Source organism: Agelaius phoeniceus, chromosome 1 (assembly GCF_051311805.1).
Source record: "Agelaius phoeniceus isolate bAgePho1 chromosome 1, bAgePho1.hap1, whole genome shotgun sequence".
Taxonomy (NCBI): domain Eukaryota; kingdom Metazoa; phylum Chordata; class Aves; order Passeriformes; family Icteridae; genus Agelaius; species Agelaius phoeniceus.
Window position 1 is genome coordinate 131,836,936 of NC_135265.1, and position 23,043 is coordinate 131,859,978.

Below are 23,043 nucleotides of genomic sequence, written 5' to 3' on the forward strand. Positions count from 1 at the left end.
ACAACTGTGTAACAATATTACAAGATCTACAGAACAGGATGCACTTGGGTTCCAGTTTCTGTTCACTGGCTCACCAGAGACAAGGATCATAAATCAAAAATAGAGAACGGAAATCAAAGAAAAGTAACAGGAAGTGTCAAAATGAAAACCTGGCAGAAATTACCAATAGAAAGAAAAAAAAAGGAAAGACTCCAGATGTTGTTTTTTTTATTTTAAATAAAAACCTGGGAAAGACTCAGTGAACAAAAGATCTACCAGCAGAAAAGAAAAAATGATAGCTTGGGTAGGGGCTTCTCTTTATTTCTCACATACAAGCCAGGTCTACTGAGGCAAGTAAATATCTATCTATTAAGAAGATGAGGGAGGTGATGAGGGAAGAAAATCATACAAACATCACCTGCCCTCCTTTCTTCCCATGAAGCACAGCACTGGAAACTGTGATCCTAGAAATATTTCAGTTGGGCTTACAATTCAAAAGGTTCATTAAATCCAGGATTATTACCATGAGAGAACTTGATCAGAGCAGCCAGGCTGTAAAGTTTAAGGGGCTCCTTATTCACACATACCTACAGGCTGCAGCACTCACAGTCGCACGCCAGGAGCGTGTGAATCCCAGCCCTGCCAGAACCAAACTCTTTCCTCTGGGGCCATCTGCTGGCTTTCCTGCAGATGCTTCCCAGGACCTTTCTGGGACCATGATTGCTTTATCAGGTGCATCAAAGGTGAGCAGTGAAGAGCCATTCAGCATGATTTCTCAGGGAGCTGCAATCCAAGCTGTGCTGGAAACTGCATCTTTCTTTCCCACAAGCCACCACAACTCCCATTGCTGGTGCACATTCTACAATCCATCTTCTGAAGACTTCAAAAACAAAATCCAGCCCCACTTCCAATATTTCCCTTGCAATCAGATGTTCCTCCTCCTTCCCCATGTGTGTGCCACATTTAAATGGTCCTATATTTTAATAATTTTGGGGGTAAGGCACACTAAATCTTACCTCCAACAACTCTAGCCAACATTAATAAATTTGCCTAAGACTTTCAAACAAAACTGTGAAAGAGGAAATTAAGTTGAACACTGACATTTAGAAAGAAAAAGTCATTAACTAATCCATACTTAATTTCTCTAAGAATCAAACTTAGTCAATATACTATTAACTCCAGAATACATTACATTTTTATTCGTACATGATCATTTCAGGATAATTTTACCAACTGACATATATTTGTATCATGCTGCTACTAAACTACAGCATATTACTGTAAATTCCTTTTCAAGTTCCTTAACTCAGGAATAGCTAGATGCTTAAGGCTATCATTAAAAAAAACCAAACGAACAACAAAATACCAAACACAAACAACCTACCCACACTACCCCAGGCAAATCAAACACCTTTCTCCCTTTACCCCATAGCATATTTTACAAGTTTTATGATTATTTGAACAACATTCATGAACCGTACTGTAACATGAAGAAACCTTCAATTCTAGCACATTCCATACAAAACTAAATTCATGTTTTGAGGAACAAAAATATCCCCTATTATTAACAGAAAATATGTGCTGACCCACTGTGGCATTCAGTAGCAATTTGCATCTGTAAGGCTTATTACCTTACAGACAAGACAGACAGACAGATATGCTTTCCAGTTTAAAAGCTCCAGTTGCTATAATTCAAAATGACATAGCTGGTCTATATTTTATTTGTATTTCATTTAAGCATTCAGCTTTTTCTACATAGCTCTGCTGCACTGCAGCCACCCCTATTCAGATATGAGGAATCAGGAAAGCCACTTGCTATATACACTGGATCAGACTGCATGCAGTAACATGTGAAAGTGCACTGTAAATTTAAAGTCTATCTGAGCAAAGATTTCTAAAATTAACATGATGATTTCCTGTATATTGTTATAGCATCCACTGCTTTGAGGAGAAAAAATGGAAGAATATGCTTCTTTAGAGATAAAGAAGATCACGATAATGATCTGTTAGAAATCCATAGCAATGCAGACATCAAAAGCTACTCTCTTTAGGCATTAGTTATTTTCTTGAATAAGGCTGAAAAGCTTTTTAATTATTTCATAGAGCTGTTTGGGCTCAGAATAACCTCAAATTTGAGACAAATCAGAAAGGCCACAGAATACAAAACAAAATTCTTTGGTATTTTTGGCATTCTACAGCACTGCAATGATGCTTAAACCTCAATAGTAAGTCTTGCAAACCTGTACTGTAAAGATGCTGGAGTCCTTAACAAAACAAGCCCTTTCTTATCTGCTGGCTGTTTGTGTAACATATAAATTAACCCAGTCAAGCTAACAAAACCCAGTGCTTCTCCACAGCCTACAGCCAATGAAAAATCCCCTCGAGTGACATACCCCAAGACAGTCCTGGAGCAGTGGGAAGTAACATCTGGGAGAGCATCTGACCAAAGACCGAGAACGAGGTCTTCATGGTCCTCAGTTGCTTCTTCATCTGGAATGCCTGCAGGGTCACTCTCTAGGGACTTCACATCCTTTTTCTTATTCTTCTTCTTCTCCTCTTTTTGCTTCTGTACCTTGTCTTTGAATATGTCACGATGCTTGGGTTCTTGTGGACCACAAAAGAGTTTGTCTTTGCTGAGGTGCAACAAGTCATCTTCTGTTGGGATGCAAATCATGGCATGCAATTCAGGGTTCCCCTTTCTCAAGAGTGACAAACTGACCCAGACAAGAGCTCTTGGGTAACTCATCAAAATTGGCAAAAACACATCTTCAGTCATTTCCTTCTGTCCCAGCCGAGAAATAAGGCGGATCCGCCGATCCTTCCCAGCAGTGGGGTAACACCAGGCTGATAGCTGCATTAATAGCTTCTCACTCCTATTAAAAATTTTTGAAAACAAACATCACAGATAGTTACTAATGAGCAGTTTAACAGAAATCCAGGACCCCACATATCTTCAAGAGCACACTTAAAAAAAGCCCTGGAGCTTTCTGTAACTTTCCAAGCTGGTAATTGTATCACTCTTAGCCTAAAAAGAACTTTGGTGAGTGGAACTCATGAGTTGTCTTCAGAAGGAAGGAGACATTACTTGTTAAAACCCCCAAAGCTTGTTAAAACCACAAACACTCTAAAATCTCCAGTGACACTAATGCAGTCCAGAACTTTCAGTGTTTTCTTCCCCTGGTAACCACACAAAAATGAAAGACCTGTGCTCAGGCACTTTCCAATACTGTTGCTGCCCTCATGTGTTGCACTGGAATGCGGGGGATTCTCTATTTTCTGGAGACCTTGTTAAAGAGTGCAAGAATCACCTGTGGTGATGTATTAGGGAAGAGAATGCAAGATGATTTTCACAGCCAACAGTCCTAAAATCACAAACATGAGCCTCTAAAAGCTCCACCGACCTGGAAGCAGACAGAATATCTAAACTCTAAAAACACAGTAAACTCCAAAGTGTTAAACTTAAGATACTTTAAGGAGTTTTCTTTATGTAGCCATCAAGTTTGCTGGAGAAAAGCAGGATTTCCACTCAACAGCAGATTCTGATTTGTGACAAAACTATTAAATCTCACTGTATTTGGATGAAATATTTCTCTCATGTTAATAATCAAGGCTGAGCTCTTCCTTTCCCCAATTCAATACCAATAAAGAAATAAACGTGTGTATAATTTTGTCATACCTGAGAACAATAAAGTCACTTGTCTTAGTTTCGTATCTCTCACCAAAATCTTGGGTGCTTGTAAGATCCTCTGTCTTTAGGGCACCTTCAGAACTTGTTATTTCCATGGTCTCCTCTGCCTCACCATTCTCAGGAGAAGCTTCTCTGACCCCTTCTGCCTTGGGGTCACAAAGGGTCTGCCCTTCAGTTGTGCAGCAGTCAGGGTGTGGGGAAGAAGGACATAAAAATCCTCCTGAAGCTTTCATTCTTCCTTCCCAGTTCTTGGTCAGCTGCCCCCAAGGACAGATGAAAGGAGACAGAGTGCCCAGCTTGACATAATTTGCCCTTTTTGCAGGTGGACGTCTAAATGATAAATCAAATAAGTAGGTAAGAATATTTTCAAAATCAAGTATTTAAATCAGAAAGGGAATGCACTTAACTTTCTAACCTCATTGAACAACATTTTTAAAATTACAGTCTAGAAAATGCTGCTGTATTTATGTCTACTGTGTCTTTTCAGCCATGCTAGAAACATCTATCTGCTGTGACTGACACCACCACCTTTTCCTCTGAATTTCTCCTATTTTCCCCTCCTATCTGGAAGGGAAACCAACACCAGCTGGTGCAGAGGACACTTCCAGCTACTCCAAACTCATGGTTAAGAGTTCTCTTTGTTGCAGTAAAAATGAATGCAATCTTCAGAATGCCTGATATTTAAAATTAGATACCAAAATGTACCTCTTAATTTACTTTATTCTTTAACACTTGGTACATACTTGGACATACTCCTTTGCATTCTCTTACCTCCTCCCCCATTTGCTGCTTAGGTATCTGAAAATAGTTTTGTTTATTTTATTGCTATGCAGCCTTGTTACAGCTCTATAACTGAGCATGTCTCTGGGAATAGAAGGGTTTAATTTATACGCTCTGTTTAGCAGAGTTAAATATATCTAGGATTCCTAAAACTCTGGTGAAAGATCTCAAAAAGTCCAAGTCTAAATGAATACAACAACAGATAATTAAGGGAATATTTTAAGCAGTAGTCATTTTTGTCATTCTTACCACCAATTTTTAAATTAATGTTACCGTTTGAATTTTTCAAGAAGACTTGTTTCCAGTTCTTTGGCAAACTGCATTCCTGCCTGGCAGTCTGGGAAATCATTTGGAGTGTGAGGTGTTCTTTGGTATTCAGAATGCTTCAATGCCTCTTGCAAGCCACCGACTCGTACACCTCGATATATCTGTTATAAAAATCAAACACAAAAACCAAACACAAAAATTAAAAACAAACATCAAAAAAGCAACGTTTGAACTGATTCCAGGTTCCTAGCTGAAACAAAACATTAATGCTCAGAGGGTACTTCCTTAGAAAACTGAAAGTAACACTTAAGCTTTAAAAAATAAACTTAAGCATGGTTTCTACAGTTCTAAATGCTAATTTCAACAAAATAGTTATTCATGCTTTAAATTTAATTCTGCAAAACTATCAACAAAATTGAAGAGAATTTCACAGGTTCTGATGTTGGACATTGCCCTGGAATGTTGAATTACTTCAACAACCACTGCCCAATGTATTTTAACCATACAATAGGTATCACTGTAACTAAATCCCCTGAACATTCAAAAGCATAATTTTAACTGCAGAAAGGTATAAAAACTGCCACCTAAACACTCAAAGCAGGATGCTTCAAACAGCATCAAAGGAGTATTCAAGCTGAACTCAAACTTTGTTTTAAGCTCTCTCCCAAATCAGAAGCTAATTTGGTGACAGAGGTGTAGATAGCCAAGCTGGAAATCGATTAGCAGCAGGCACCAAATGATTTCTCTTTAGAGGCATATGCTTGTAGAAACACAGAGAGGTATAGCTTCAGCTGCCTCTCCTGACTCCCCGCTGATTTGCTGCTTCTAGACTGCCATGTGGGCATAGTTGTACGTGGGCACAGCTGTCTTCCAAGAGAAGACATGGAAAGCTATAGTTTAAGTTTCAAGGCCAAGCTTCTGTCATGAACCAGGTCATACACAATTTTTTGAAGTGAAATTTTGATCCTGTAATTGGGAATTGGTTATACAATGTGAAGTACACTCTCTAAAATCAATTAATTTAAACTAAATTATATAAATTATCAAATTTGCCATCAAAGTTACTTACAAAAGGAATCCAGAAAGCCATGCCCCAGCCCTTTGGGAGATAGACATCCCAGCCACTCCCCCATCCTGGTCGATCTTCTCCAGCCATTTTCCCTGGCTGCTGCACCAACAGTATGGGAATCTTAGACTCACAAGGACCCAAATCAAGGTGTGATCCAGGTACCAGTAACTGAGCTCTCATACAGTTTAAATCCTGAGAAGAAGGAGACATTTCCCATAAGTTAATAACCATTCTTCTTCCCTCTTCCAGATACCCTTCCAAGACACAGAGAAAAGGTGAGCTTACAGCTAGGAAAAATATAGTAGTAATACACTATATATTTTAACAGAATTTCATCAAGGCATGAGAAGTTATTTTAGAAAAGAATATTAAACACCCTTTTTCTCCCCTTCTTACTTCCATAGTCCTTCATAAAGAGTAGGTACAAGGTACAACATAGATGATGGAGGAAAATCAAGTTTTGCAACTTTGTGTTTATACACTTGTACACAACACCAGATTGAACAGGTGCTTTCAGTCTGTCAATACACAGAGTAAATCTGAACTATATCCAAGGAGAGGGGAAGAAGTTTGGTCATCAAACAGTTTCACACAAAGCATGCTGGCACCGAGGTTTTGTCAATCACCAGTTGTTATATCCCATTGTACCACATTAAAAATATATTTATGAAGAAACAAACCATCCAGCTCCCTGTGTTTTATCAGGTAAACATTAGATTTCATGACAGCATAAAAAAACACTTATATATATAAAGATTGTCACATACAAAAAGATTGCTCTGGTAACTGTCATGTGCAGTGTACTATTTTTAAGTACTCTACTTTTTTACACTATGTCAGACAGTTTGAAAGAGCACAAACTAAATTTCAGAAAGAATATTTGAAAATATGTTTTTGCCATTTGCCACATGTTTTCTCTTTCTGATTACAATGGTGGCAAAAGTTTATCAGCTCTTGGGACTAAATCACGTTTTTATCCATGCACTTTATGGGCTGCCCTCCATTGTCAATGAAAATGGCAAGATGGGAGATTTCAAACCCGCAAACTGGAAGTTCTCTACAAATCACAAGTTATTGCCCAGCACACCCACAGCACAGTGTGCTGCAGTTCAGAAAAACAGGATTTCTTTCCTTTCAGCTTCCACAGTTCTTTCACTCAAAAGAATCATCCTGCCTACAGCTGAAGGCCAGAGCCTTCCTGTGTCACTCTTTTCTGCTACACAAGTCAAGGTGACGTATGAAAATCCAATTCCAAACTTTTCTGTTATGTAAACCTACAACTACAGTCCCACAGGCAATCTAATAAAGCTTTCTTTTAATTGAACCCATGGTCAATGGCTGTGCAAGAACATCATGCAAAGGCTACAAAAAATCACATCATGTCAGCAGCTGGACAATATGACATTAAGGAAGCTATTGATTAATCTTAGATTTATACAAACTTCAAGAGTCTCCTTCTATGGACTCCATGAACCCTTTCCTCGATGGCAATCCACCTACTGAGTTACCTGCTCTGAGATTTTATTTTCAGTGACGTTCTTACAGATGTCATGGTCCCAGATAAAGCTGTGAGCACAGTCTGCAGGTACACCCTTCAGGTACAGCTGCCTAACTTTATCATTATCTACAAAAGAAAAGAACCTTTAAAAAAAATTCAAACAATTTTTGTGGTTTAAGTACCAAATTACCAAAGCCACCTCCATATCATAATGAGCAGACAACCAAGAAAAGCCTATTAAAAGCTCGACAAGCATCCCTGCTTCTGGCACATCTTACTATTACATGTTTTTCTAAACACAAAATATGAAATCAAGTGTTAGTGTTAGAAAGACTAACCTGGTATCTTCTCACCAGCGTTTCTTCTTAACAAAAGACATGACTGTTGGCAATGTAAACTAGATCTTTACAGACCACCTTTGATATTCTGGAATCTGGCCTTTCTGGCAGAGTGTGAAGCTCAACAGATTCAGTAAAAATCAGAAAGAGCAACATTATAAAGCCTGAAATAAGTCTGCCTAAGTAAACTTGTAAGAGAAGCAAGAGTTACCTTTAAGAAATGTACATACAGGAAACATTTGTATGGCTATGCTTAGCCTACAACAATTATTTAGTACTAGTTTCCTGCTCGGGATCCTTTCAGGCTGTGTGCTTCAACAAAAGGACTATTGCTTATGCCTGCACAAACCAACAGCTGTGTACATTACTGAAGAAAACAACTGCAGCTTCAGAGTGGATGGCTGAAGTATTAAATAACCTATCTCTTCTTCAGTTTTACAATCTAAGGAAAGCAAAGAAAATCTGTACCTACCTTTAGTGATCTAAGGATTAACAGCCTCCAATGTACAGTACACAGTGAATGCTCATCCATTTAAGTAAAGTAATTCTTACCAAGAAACAATACAATGAACCTATTAATAGTTTTGTGATTAAAATCTTAAGAAGGATTGCTCCTCATTTCATCATCCACAAGGTATTACATATTAAAGGAACATAACATGTTCCTTTAATATGTAGGATGTCAGGGTTTGTTTTGTTTTTGAAAATTATTTAAGTCTCTTTAAAAAAGGGTCTGCTAATTTTTCTATGTAATGTAGACAAAGACTCAAAGACAGAAGACTTGGATTATTCAGTGGTACTAAAAGTACCTACCAATAGGTACTGCCAAACATAACTGCAATAATTATTTCTTTAAAATCCATAGTCTTTAAGATGCACTCATTACAAAAAGTTGCAAAATCCTTCACAAGAAATACTAACTACTGCAGCACTTGTGACAGTTTGGTGATGTTACTGATACTTGCCATGCATTCTTGCTTATTTAATAAGCTAGATTTATCTGAGGAAAAGAAATGCAAAATAAATTATCAGATTACAGTGGCATTCCTTCAAATTAAGAACAATAAAACTAAAAAAGGAATCCTTGCCAATTAAGCAGAAGAATTCCTTCTCTGACCAAGAATTAAGAACAGTAAACTGAGCAGGAACCTAAGAGAGCTCAACACTCCTACAGGCAAAGCACATTCTGTCTGGAGAGAAAGCAAGTATGAATGCCTCAAAAGGAGAAAAAGAGCAACAAAACTGTGTGTGGTGCTAGGGAATGACTTCCTGACTCTTACAGATAACCAAGGGGGAAGGGCACATAATTACAAGCATAAGGTAAGGAAAGTACTTTTCCATCTTCTGTACAGAAAGCATTTGTGAACACCATAATCTCTTTATGTTAAATTACTTGAACATGTTCTAGTTCCTTCAACTGCAAATTATTCACTGCAAAGTTATTTGCTTTTTTAGCATTTCTTTCTATTACTACTGTTCAGGCAGCCTATCCTTGTCATCTTCTCAGAGCTCTTTGCAATTCCTATATTCTATAATGGCATGAATATTTGTTGCCCCACAAGAGAAAGACCTTTTAAGTCAGTCTCTTTTCATCACCACCACTCATCCAATACCTTATTACCTTCCTTATTACCATCCTTATTACCCCAAAATATCCTTCTCTAACTTGGTACATTCCTTCTCTTTGACCCTTGCTGAACCTGGAGAATTTATTCTTTCTACTAAGCATACTATAATTCAAATCATAATCCCAAACCCTCACACCAGTTCTTCTTACCTCTCTCCGGTTTTCTTCAGTCCATATTTTAAGATTTCTGGGGAAATAACCTTACTGATGAATAAGTTGCTGGTAATAGTGAAAGTAAAGGGCTTTACTTAGATGTTAGGGCTAGTACAGCAAATAGGAAGTTGCACTACTAAGCACATGAAGCTCATCAACAAGCTACTTCTGCCGGTGTCAATAGTTGGTGCTTAGACAATACAGGCAGATAGAAGAAGGCTTTGCTCCATTTCAAGCTATTGATCTGATTTGCACAGCTGATTATCTGCCTTAGAAGACAGGCCTAAGAGTTCTATTTGAAAACTTTCCTTTCTCCCTTTCACAAAAAAAAGAGAAACACAGCCTGGGAGCAGTCTGAGAGCCCTGTGTCTGTCAGCAGGGAGGTTGGGTATCAGGACAGCTGGGGACAGATACCTACATCTCTGCAGGAGGTGCATTTACAGGCATGGACCCAGGCTCTGTGTCTGCAGAAGGAACTTTAGTTCACATATGTTTCATGGTGTATTCTTCTTCTATGCATCTCACTCATTGATTATGTAGACATTTCACCATACTCCATGTTGAGTGTTTTTTAAGGCAGTAGAATTTGTTTTCTCCATATGAGACAGTAACAACATATCAAAATGTCAGATGTGTACTTCAAACTGGAGAAAGGAACAGAACTAATGTGCAGTCATGTAGGAGTCTTGACTCCTGCCTGAAGAAGTAATGACAGTTGATTTGAATTAAACCAAATCAGCCTGTGTTCACACAGCTTGCACACATGCATATGCACTGAAGAGATAAAGTAACTTGGAAAGACTGAAATTACATTTGATTTGTTAGTGTATTACTGACAGGGAAAAACTACACAGGCGTATCTCAGAACAGCATTTTGGAAAAAAAGTAGTATCAACAGATGTGTATCATTCCACAGACTACATGTATGACAATCCCTACACAGAGATGATGGCTATAACTTACCTAAACTATTCACTCGTTTGACAAACAATGCATCTTTAAATTAGTAAAGTTTATCTAAGAACATCAGTTGGCTTTTATACAGTACTGAAGAACAAGAGAGGCTAAAATACATATGGAACCTGTATGCTAATGTATACAGTGCTATTTCAATCTTACTAGTATTAATCCTGATAGTACTTAAATGTCCAAGAAGCAAAAAAGGGGGAAAAAGTGTGAAATACACCAATCGTTCCCTTTTATTGCTCAATAAACACGATGTGATAAGACAAATAAATTACTATTAACATTTTTAATAGAGGTCAGCTCACAATATTACTATATCTGAGTAAGGTCACAACAAAATCAAGGCTCAGAAAGTTTATGTAATTCTAAGGATCATAAATTTATTTTTTTTTCAGAAGGAGGAAACAAAAAGCACTGAAATTGAACTGCAGATCTTAGAGAAGTCTTTCTTTGGGGCAAGTTCTACTGGAAGACAGTGGTATTGTCTGTCTTCTTTCATCCTTTTGCTTACTCAAATTTTTCAGCTGTGTGTAACAGTAAGTTATTTAGCAGAACCTAAATTACAAAGTATTATGCCATTTACCTTTCCTTGCTAGCTGAACAAGGACCTCCTCTTTCTCCTAAATAAAAGTCAGAGAGCACAGAAGCAGTTTTAAGTTTATTATGAAAAAAAAAAAAGACTCAGAAGGAAAAAAAAAGCAACACCAGCTTTTCTGAGTATTTGTGGTATGGAAGATATTTTGCAAGTGAAGGCAGAAAGATTTTGAAGATGGACATTTCTACCCAGCCAAAGGAAGAAACACAGAGGTGCTCTTGGTTGCCTATCTTACACCATTACCTCTTTACCATGGCCATCCTTCCTGAGGGAAAACCTGCTCCAGCAGTGGGAGAGAAACTACTAGGAGACATTTAAAATACCTAAATGCCTTCTGTTGATCTTGCCTTCCTGAACACATCCTCACAGACATGACAAGCAGAATGAAAGACATCAAATTACTTTCTGTAGCAGCTAAGTCTTCTAGCAGCTCAAACCAGTATCTGTAAGCAAGTGCTACATATCTCACCTTACTTCTCAGCAGGAAGGAACCAAAGTAGAGGTCATGTATGCTGCAGCATTTCCAAGAGGAAAACTAATGATGAGAAAGTTAGCTGAGCAGAACTAATTACAGAAAGGCTGCTCTAGATACAGAGGGTAGAATAGGAGGATGTAGGAACATGAAAATAGAAGAATTTTGCAAAGAGCTAAAAGTAACTGAAGTAGATGTTCAACCTGACTTAAGTGATATGTGAGACTAGATTATTCTAGTGTCTTGCAAACAGACCACCAAAGAAATTCAGTATTTTGAAGTCTCTGGAACTTTCAATTTGTCCTATTTGCTATTGCTTGCTAGCTGGCTATCATGTTTCTCCTATTAGATGAGGCAGCCTGTGTCCAGTCAACCTAATTGGGAATGCCCACACCGTACACAAACCCCCCTATATCCTGCGAATACTTTTGCACATCTTTAGAGGGCATTCACATCCATATGAATTTGAATTTTGCACTGAAACATCGTGTAAGTCAGCACTGAAATGAAAATTTCAGAAGTTATGCTTGCATCTTTCAGTTTCTATCATAACCAGCATCTTGGCCATCTGAAATACTAATCCTGCAATTTTTGCAGTGGAATTGCAACTTTCAGCATCGTGGGCCTATAAACCAGAAACAGCAGATATCTTCTTGGAGAGAGAAACAGGAAGACTAAACACCAAACAGAAACTTACTATGGAGCTTTTAGCACCTGGTTGGCCTTGCCAGGATTCGAACCTGGATCATCTGTATGGTCAGACAGAGGCTTCCACTGAGCACAAGACCAGCTTTGGTGCATATCCCTCCCTCACAACTGCTGTTCTAGAACCTGTGCAACTTTCAAGCTGTTTCTGTTCTGCCAGGGGCTCTGGAAATGGGAAATATTTTGAACCAAAGCCTAGAGGAAAACAGCAAGAGACAATCCATAGAAGATGACAGTAAATGAAAACAACAGAATAGAGAGAAACTAAATCTCTTCATATAATATAAACAAGGGATTTCACCTTGGTATTTTTCAAAGTCTGGCATGGCTTTTGTCTTCTTTTTTGGCAAATTGACTCGAGGATCTCCAACAGTGAGGCCAAGTATTGTACCTGGTGGCATATCTGATGGTGAGCTCATCCCTTTAAAAACACACAGATGAACATTGCCATGAAACCACCAATTAAGCTGTGATCTTTTTCTGCACTAGTATTTTGTACATTTTTGCCTGTAGTGATGTGACACCCCTGTAAGCCAGTGAAGCAATCCAGAATACTCTATTTTACATGTTTTGAAAACTCACCAATGCTTGTTAAATCTCCAGTAACAAAAAAGTCAACAAGAGCAGTGCAAGACTTGGTTTGCAATTACATTTACATTTAGCATAAAGTGAAGTCACTGTCACAGACTCAATTCATTCCTTGCATTTGACAAATTTCAAAGAACAACCAACCTTTGTTTTACATCTGTCATCAAGAGGAAGGAAATTTAGAAGTGCTTTGTGAAAGTTTTATCTCATCTTTGCTTAACTGCCTCACATTGGACAGAGAGCTTGAGATCTACTAAAATGCCTTACCTGCTTCAGTGCTAGAAATTGAGAAGATATTGTTAACTTTATGATACTTTACAATTCAGTCAAATACACAACTGTTAATTTAGAAATGAACATATACAAACAAAGTATAATGCTTTGGATTGGAGGCTACCATTTTATCTGTCGATGTATTGTACAACTTATTGTCTTAATTTGAAGTGTATGGTGAGAGAGAGTGAGAGTATACATCAGACTGTATATCCCATCAGCAATCCCAAATCTAAGTTCATGAAGATAACAAACAGGATTCAGTTTCTCTATTAAGAGTTTGAACTACACAGAGGATTCTAAATTCCCTTAAATACCCGCAATGTAACATTTTCAATTCTTTGCCATGCCCTGACAAGTACCTAAGCACATTCTCAAAGGCATCACTATCTTGATCATCCAATAAATAAGCATGTACAAAATAAAGTCAACTTTACTGGCATGTCAATTTTGACCACTAGATTTTAAGTTTCCCCCCCTTCCACCAATAGCACCCACATGCCCAAATACCTTCCAATAGCTCAAAGATAGCACTTTGACATTGATGAAGAGATACTTTTTCAGAGTCCTTGCAGTTTTCTACCCACCAGTTATTCAGTTCTGTTTCTGAATCTGCCATCTCCTGGAAAACAACATATTTAATTAAACTCAAATGGTTATTCATTATTTTCTATCAGTATGAATTCAGTCTCAGTTTGCCTTAAACACTATAGTCACCTTCCTCCTCTTCAAGTTTTAAACCAAAGTAATTTTTTCTTGATGAAGTATAGTCCTATACTTTACAATAATCTCTAATAAGCTGTAACCTGTATTCCAAAAATAAATAAAACAATCCACAATGCTTCCTAATTCTGTCACTAATTATTTCTTACAGAAAGCCAGAGATGTCATGACCTCAACATGTTTGCTTCAAGAGACGAAAAAAAAAAAAAACAACATTAAAACCACAGTGATGCTGTATACCAGGAAGTGGATGAAACACCTAAATCCTGGAGAAACTCCATATTTGATTGAAAACAAGTAAGTTTTTTGTACTTTACATGTCTTGCCCCCTGGTTTTAGGTGCTCTAGCTCATAGCTTGAGAAACAGGATGTGTGGTTTGTCAAAAGGAGGATGAATTATTCTGGACCTCTCAGCAGAAGCTACACAGCCTGCTCAGCACCACTGTTTGTATTTTCTTCCTACTCCCATTTAAAATCCAGGTGGGAGCTCTTCCTGAGAAGAAGATCAGCATTAGTCAAGAGGCTCAAAACAGAGAAGCCACCAGGGTCATACATAGGTTGGCCTTTATGAAAAGGAAAGCTAGATAATTTATGGGTCTTTCTAGCAAAAAACAAGCTTGCACGTTCTAAGAACATTACCAAAATTACACTAACATGCAAAGTCAATTTCCTTACTGTTTGGACAGAAGCTGCCTTCAGGGTCTCTGTAAGGATGGAGTGTGATAATGGGCCGATCAGCCGGTATCTCAGAATCTCCATGCTTCTGTCACTGAAATGGCAAAGTTACAGGTGAATGTGCAATTGTACAACACACATTATTTTCCCCAGTACTGTTAAGCCAGAAATGCAGCCAGTGTTATGTGGTTATGGGCCACAGCTTCTGACTCTACTGTGAACAAACCTGATTGCAACGCCAGTAGTCCGTGAGATCCAAGAGTAGGATTGGAATGGATCTCTAGTGCCGTCACCAATTATTTTTTTCACTGGCACAGCCTTTTCTCCTTCTTTATCCTCCTTCTTTCTTTTATTGCCAAGGCTTGTAACAACTTCCACTTGTTTTTCCTCTTGAACTGATGCTGTAACAGGCTCAGAAATACAGATTTCTTCAGGCTCTGAACACTGAAAAATTGCTTTCAACTCCTTCAGTATGTCCTTAAGAAAAATGGAGTTTGGATTAGGATGATATGCAGTACACTGCAAACCTTAAGTATACTTTTGAAAATTATACTCCATTATTTAATTTTCCTATGTGGATTTCAAGTAATAAAATTTAGTTCTGCTGAAGTCAAGGGCTTGCTAAGAAAAGCTGAAAGTAATATTGAAAGTTGCTAAGAATTTGTTCTCTTGAAAATTAACGTAAGAAAAATTGCCTGTGCACAAGATTTTACTTTTTTCTTTTTTTCTTTTTTTTTTTTTTAAAGCTAAGTATCAGAATTTAATTATCCATGATGGTACTGAACTTAGCCTGCTGGGGGTGCCAGTGGAAAGGATGTAAATCAACCAACACCATATTGCACATAAATCCTGAAGCAAGTTACACTAAAAATATTTTCAGAAGCTCAAACACTAAAGACCTCAGCAGCACACACCTTCTGTACAAGCTTTATAAGAACAAGGTGCAGAACATGAATATTGTTAGAGGGGAGATAGTCTTCCAACTTTTAGTTCCTGAAGCCATGTATTGTACCCAGTTCTTCCATACTTTTCAGATGACTTCTTTAGCATTAATAATGCACAATACATAAAGAAATAAGAGTTCAACTATATAGGAAATATACCTGCTTCAGAGCTGGATGCACCCAGATCCACAACTGTCTGTTTTCAGACCCATCCCTGGGCTTCCAAATAAATGTAACAGGACCAAGCATATCCTCAGGATAGCGATCTGCTCGGTAAAGATTCAGGGACCCCTCAAATCTCCCAGACAGACAAGAAGCCTCTTGAAATGTCAATCCTAAAAAAGAAGATACTTATTGAAGAACAGAATAACATGCTGTTTAATAAACAAAGTAAAATTGAAATTCAGTCTGGCTGCTGAGCAGCTGATGTTGTAACATAATTAGTTTATTAATAAGCCATTGAAATAAAAATGTCTAGTCCTCTACGACATCTTAATCACATTTTTCACTCAAAATCAGTATCAACTCTGTTACTACTATTGAGTAACTACTACTGATACATTACTAAAAAAACGAAAAGGATGTGTCATCCTTTAGTCTATTCAGAATCTTTATTTTGAACTATGTAAATTTTACCTGTGTCAATGCTACATATTCGAGCAAGTTGCTTCAGAAGCTCATTCTCTTTACCCTTCAACTCCAGGCAACAATAATATGATAAGTCCTGAAACAATATGATAGGGTCAAAGTGAGGATAACTCTTTAAAGTGAGCTTGTTAAGAAAGGATCAGACAGGGCTTCACAATTTACACTTAAGTAGAAATTTTTTATTTTCCAAAGTTTGCCAAAGTGAGATGAGTTTCTTTTTAACTTAAAATTAATAGCTGCAGGAAAGTGGTGAGGCATTTCTCATTTGAGGGCCAATCTGCCTCTCAAACCAACAGATCAAAAAGGACATAGAATAAATTTTCTCTCTTCAATAGCTGCTCAGGTAGATGATAAAAGGATTCAGTTAATGTCTTCACTCTTGAGAAAATTGAAAATGCAGTATTTCAGTATTTCATAGTTACTATAAGAATCCTTTAAAGCCTCATCTTATTCTCTCTGAAACTTGCCACCCAGAATTACACTTATAAAATGATTCATTTCATACCTGGCAGTCTTATTAAAAGCTGACCCAACAGTACTTCACAGAGACAGAAATATTCATTATAACTAAGCAGTTGATTACTTCACCCTGGCAAAATATCAAACAAAACATGTAGAGGTGGTACCTGAAGAAGGCATTGCTTTGTCATGGCTCGGTAACAAGCCCTGTAGCTCTTCTCTGTAGGGCTGTTTCCTAAACAGTATCCCCATTTCTTTACCATATGAAATCTCTTTGCATGCCAAATATGGGTTTCCAGCCAAATATTCTTTCTTTGCCTGTGATTAAACTCTGCTACCAAATTTATGTGGCGTCTTCTAGCTTTGCGGCATTTAGTCTTTGACTGTTCTTTTTTCTGATGTACAGCTTTCTCTGCCTGTTTTTAGAAGAGAGGACATTGAAATAAATCTCAAAAAAAATCTGAAAAGAAAAAGGCTGAAATATTAGAATACAGGAAGCACTAACATTAAGTTATACTATGTTGGATCACTCTTGAGGGTAACTAACTTTGAGATTTTCTGTGCAAATCACACCCACAGAAGTGCATCAAGGTTTGACTGAAACCCATATATAAAACAAAATTCCCACACATTCAGAAACTTAACAGTGAACAGTAAGTGCTGCTACTTCCTGTGTGAAGTTTTTGCCACCCATCAATATATTTACATGAATAAATCAATGTAACATGGAAAATGCCTGGAGGTTGGAGCTCATTCAGAAGCAGTACAGACTATTAGACTGACAGAAAGGACCCTGTCAGTTCTACAACTTATAGAAGCTGACAACTGAGGAGTGTGGCAATATCCTGACAAATTCTTGATAACCAGACCTAATCAAGGTCTGAACTATTACATATAGATGCACAACTAGAGAGGAAGGCATGACTCAATCAGTGTTTGATTTTTCTTTTTGTGAAGAAAAGTGGTACAAAGAAATAGGACTTCACCAAGAAATACTTGACAACAGACCACTGGTTATAAGAATAGCAACAGACCCATCATTCATCATAGAGAAGGAAATACAAGCCACTGGATCAGTGATAGGTGACTGGTTCAGAAAGGCAATTAGAGAAAAAAGAATGTGGCATTGTAGGTAAAAAATATACATCTTTAAGCTTATTGAAGAGATAAGAGATGGTCCAGATAAACGTTTCAATGAATATGGTCAAGATAAAGGATCTAAGACAAATGAAGAAAATGCAGCAGAATTGTAACAGTTAATTTTGAAGATGTAGATTAAACACTGAAAAGTAATAGGCAGAACCTGTACAAAAACAAGTAACAGAGATACGACGAGCTGCAAGAAAACGTGAGCCGGTGCAAACACATAAGCCACACCAAAAGACCTGAAGACAGAAAATGTAGCAGAAGAAATACAGCTGCACCAGGGCCAATTAAATAATCTCAAAAATCCAATGGGAGAGGAAATGTGAGCATGTACACAGAAGTCAGAAAGGCTGTCATATGAAAGGAGTTAAAGCAGGACACAAAAGAACGAAACATAAACATTAGAGAAATCTAGATTTAACAAGGATAACACATAACTATGCAAAACAGTCCATGCCTTCTTCCTTCAGTTTCCAGAAAACAGGCCCAAACTGCATCTCTTGTCAGGTCTGACAAAGCAAAAAGAATGTGAACCAAAACAGTAAAATGGGATACAGGTTGTGAAGATCCAATAAAACACCCTAAGAAACATGTAATTGGTGTGTGGCAGAGAAGTATCCAAAATGATTTCTGAACCATGAACAATCATCTTCAGGAACTCAATGTGGAGGGGGCAAGGTCTCAACTTAAAGACAATGCAAAAGAAAAAAAGAATGCAAAGAATAAATTTGTCAGTCAACCCTAATACAGACAAAATTTACCAAGTAAACTCAATTGATTACTTTAAGAATTCTGAGACATTATAAAGTGATCAATGCCAAACGCTGGAAAGATCATTTACCAGTAACATCCTGCTGAAATAATTTTTAGTTTTCCTTTTTAAACACACAGGAAGGCCACAGTGAGTAAGGAGCAAGTAATCCCCATAGGCATATTCTGACTAAATGCTGAGATACTGCCACAAAATGAGTTCCATGAGCTGTTAGGACTAGTCAGTCCTAACAGCTGACTGTTAGGACTGTCAGTCTAACTTAAGTCTTAAACTTCATGCAGTCTGCCAACAACCCCAGTGTATCCCCCACATTTTGAGCTGTAACATTTGAACCATGGCGTCAGCTGTGCTAGCTTGAGGCTGGCACAGTCACATCCTAAAGCTGTGCTGGGGTGCAAGGCAGACAGGTCTTACTGAGGACTCTTGGACCACTTGGGACCAGTGCACCACCTGAACAACCTCTCCTGCAGAGGACTCTTTTATCACTACTCTAAGAACTTTTCAAGATGTCCAGTAATCACAAAGCCAGGTGGTTAGTGAGACCTACTTGAGTTACCACCTGAAATTGAGGTGTTCCTGCATTCAACCCAAACCTCAATCAAAGTTTAGGGTACTCAGGGAAGTCTGGCAGAAGTTCAAGTCTGAACATTAACAACTGCAGAGCTGAACACTGTGCTTTGGCTGTGCCCACTACATGAAATGCTGTGAAACACACTTATACCTCTTTCTTGGCCATCTCTTGGAGCCGCCTGGGTAAGCGTTTAACATTGTGACTCATTGCTCGCCTTCGCATGTGCCTAGGGAGGGTCTGGAACACCAGAGAGTTGGAAGACTTCTGTGAAACTGCTTTCAACATGGCACTGATCTCAGCAGCACGAGCTTGAGCAAAGGCAGACACTGGAATGAAAGAACTGCATCAGAGCATGACAAACAGCAAAAAAAACAGAGGACGATACTACACGTAAATTATGGAATTAATCCTACTACAGCAGTCCAATATCTTCTTGACATAAAAGTAAGTACTGTACACTGTCACTGAAGAAATTTCAGTTCTTTATATATCCTGAAGTTTACAGATATGGTCAAGCAAATATTTATACATGAATGAATCTCAAAGATGTTTAACCAACAATTTGCATTTGCATTAAATACTTCTTTGTTAAATTAGAATAGCAATCTTTTCAGGTGGTATTCAGGGAGATGAAAAAAATCTTTAGCATGGAAAAAAAACAGAAGCAGTCACATATTACAGACTGTTTTGAAACAATGGAATAAAAATCCAGAGCTTGATGTCATTTCATGTTTATGGAAGTGTATATACTATCACAGCACTGCCATATTTTGCATAGCTGATTTGCTCTCCTAAATAAACCTTCTGTTAGACAAAAAGCTATATTTAACTTACACCATGAGCAAAATCAGTTTCACTGGCTACATTAAAAGCAGATGACTGTCAGTACTCATTTTGCTGGCAAACAGAAGCCAAAATGCATATTCCCTCACTACAAGCAGGTGTAACTTTTCCACTCCAAAGTCTGAAAGGACCCATTGAACAACAGCTAGTCATTCATTCCAGTTCACAACTACTTCTGTGTTTTGGAGAAAATCACGAAAAACAGAGAACATAGCATCAGTTCTAATTTTTGCTCTTGCACAAAAACAAAGACAGCAAACTTAATCACCAGCAAATTGCCCTGGACAGATTAATTATGACCTTTTCACATATACAAACCTGTTATGTATTTTGGCATCCCCTCAGATACACTCTGGTGTCCTCCTTGCCATCCTCCTCTTCCTCTGCCTCTCTCTCCTCTACTTTGCCCCTTTGAAAAATATTGGTCTTTCCTGTAAGAAGGCCCAGATGACTGATTTGAAAATTTCTGCTGCTGCTGCTGCTCAGAACGAACATCTGGAAGGTTTAGAGATGAAAAGAGGTTAGAGAAACACAAATTAGTCTGAGTAACCAATACCTCTATTAGTCTTTCCTCATAAAACTGCATTGCAGACTCCTATTGTATTTACTCCATATAACTGAAAAAGCCACCAGAAATCAGAAGAATTACGTTCTCTCTTACAGGAATAAATAAGAATTTTACACTGCCCTGAAGCAAACTTGTGGTAGAATAAGTAACTTTTCATGCTCTGAAAATGGTACACAATCCAGACTTTACCTCCAAGAGTCAGAGCAAAATCAGTACATGCAACATCATAGTGATTTTTAATACTGTCTTGTCAGAGTTTTAGTAACAAAACAGCAGTTATTTTTTCCACTTGCTCCTTGATTTTTTTTTTTCTATAAGCAAATGTTTTCTTGCCTGATATATATTTCTTTTAGAGCAATAATTAAGGTAAGCATGATACATGTATGTTGGTGCAGTAAGTTACTTGTCTGGTACAAGCACTTAAACCAATACTGAAATTAAATAACTAAAGCCTACAGTAAAGCTTTCTAAAGTACAGACATACCTTTCAGGAGTGCTAAGCTAACCTAGCAAGTACCTAAAGTTTCAAAGGGCCTTGAAGTCCTTGTTCAAACAGCAGTGTACATTCAGCCTAACAAATACTATATATTAGGTTATATAACTTTATGTTCAGTTAAGCCTTAATTAGGATTTCTAGTACAACTGGAGATATGGTTCTCAGGCAGTTCATGCTGGACAATCCAACTAAAAAAGCTCCAGACAGCCATTCCTATCACCCCATCCACTACATCAAGACATGTGCTAGAGAGAACAAGGGACATTAGCATTCAGGGAGCTTCTCTAGTTAAAATGAAAATCATTTCTGTGTGTCCACAGAAATGGAGTGAGAGATTAAAAAAAACAGTTTTCAGGTTGATCAGCTTCTTAAACAAGCCTGTCCCTTTGTCCCAAAAATGCTACCATTGGTGTGAAGACCAGCCAGGAGCAGATTCACATTCAGCAGCATCTCAATTTATGAGACTTTAAAAGGCAAAGAACCTCTTTTTTCCATTTCAAATAAGCAAGAAACTGAAGTTTTATGTTTAACAGCAGTACTGTTGTAGCCTGCTGCAACCACACATCATGCAGAACACTGGAGTAATACTGCAGAAAAAATAATTTGGTGTAGAAACAGAAATTAGCTTTTATGTCCTGACCTGGTTTTACACTTGCCTGAGAGGAGCATTTTCCAGACACTGAGGTGAAGGTGAGAAGGAAATAGCTGGGAAAGAGGGATGGAAGCTGTCTCAGTCAGCAAATCTGTGTAGGCCTATACAGCCCAAAATTAACTCATATCACAAACACAACCTCTTAATGAAGGACATAAGAATCATAATCAGAAGACTGTTTGGCAAAACTATCACTGACTTAATAACTAAAAAAACCTTAAATTATTTTAGCTGCTGTACAGATTCATAATTTTGTAACTCCTATTTAGGATTTTGCTTTTCTGTTTCTACAAAACAGCTCCTTAAAACTGTGATACTGACACTAGAGAAGGATGCTACATGGATAAAAATCCATGCCTTTTAACTGAATGGAAAAACATAACCATGTAATCTTGGAAGTTCCCTGCTACAAATGAAGTTAGAAAAATGTATTTAATTTAGCAGTACTCCTGTTATGACATTCAAAAATCCCCAGACATGGCTGAACATAATTTGCCATGTCATTCTGTCTGCTAAGGAACTCTTCAGTTACCTAAATACACAGTGACACTTAAGGCTTTTTCATTCAATCACAAAGATGCAATTTGTCAACTTCTGAAGGCCTCAGAGTAACAAGTCTTTTTTTAAGTGGTGTTGTTCCCAGAAATAACGTAGGTAACAAAATATCTAAATGTGAAGGTGCTGGTGGAAATTGAGGTCCGACTGAAGCATAGAGGATGCAAGTCAAACCTCAAAGACAAAATGAGCATCTAGCATACAAATGACAGGATCCTTCCGTCTTTAGCTGCAAAGGTTACCTGCGTGCAAAATGCTCCTGCAATAACCCAGGACACTGACATTTTAGGGACATGCCTTGCTGCCTCCTGCCAACACCCTTCAGATACAGGAGCCACAAGCCCCAGGAGGCAAACTGGCTGGGCATGCAGATCTGAGGGAAAACTGGTGCATGAGGGAAAACAGCACCAGTCCACTACACCAGCCCCTCCTGCAGCTCCCAGGTCTGGCGGAAAAGCAAGGGAGAAACTGGATAGGGTATAACATCCAAATTCACTTTACGACTAGGAGCTCTAAGGATTCGTTATGTAACCGAAGGGATGATAGAGAGAAGGGCATATTCACAGGGTACAGAATAGTTTGGGTTGGAAAGAGCCTCTGGAGACCACCCAGTCCAACCCCCCGCCAAGGCAGAGTCACATAGAGCAGGTTACACAGAACGGGTCCGGGTGGGTTTGGAATGACCTCGCTCTGGGGGCTCCCACAGCCGTACCTGGGGTGGGGCAGGCTCTGCTCCCGCCGCCGCCGAAGGGCCCCGGCTCTGCGGGCAGCGTGACGCTGGCCGGCTGGTTCCTCATCTTCTTGGCTCGCTTCTTCTCCCGCGCCCCAGACATCTCCAGCGGGGGTGCGGAGCCTCTCCGCCGCGGGCAGAGGAGGGGAGAACTGGGCGGGCGGTGCAGCCACAGCCCCCGGCACCAACCCCGACGCGGCGCTCACTCGCGGCGCGGCCTCCACCGCCACACGTGGACACCCACGCCCCAGCACCGCGCATGA

General features: G+C 38.6%; 1 protein-coding gene across 1 annotated transcript; it reads right to left on the bottom strand.

Moving 5' to 3' along the window:
* Positions 1-1,146: 1,146 nt before the first annotated feature.
* Positions 1,147-23,015, bottom strand: POP1 (POP1 ribonuclease P/MRP subunit). The gene is made up of 15 exons (XM_054639897.2): positions 22,763-23,015; positions 20,098-20,274; positions 19,087-19,262; positions 16,615-16,863; positions 15,977-16,064; positions 15,500-15,675; positions 14,623-14,873; positions 14,397-14,490; positions 13,509-13,620; positions 12,439-12,558; positions 7,292-7,407; positions 5,784-5,975; positions 4,721-4,875; positions 3,656-3,997; positions 1,147-2,852 (listed from the first exon to the last, which is right to left on the bottom strand). Exons 1-15 carry the CDS (start codon positions 22,881-22,883, stop codon positions 2,192-2,194), a joined length of 3,030 nt encoding a protein of 1,009 aa, XP_054495872.2. The 5' UTR covers positions 22,884-23,015; the 3' UTR covers positions 1,147-2,191.
* Between the last annotated feature and the right edge of the window lie 28 nt (positions 23,016-23,043).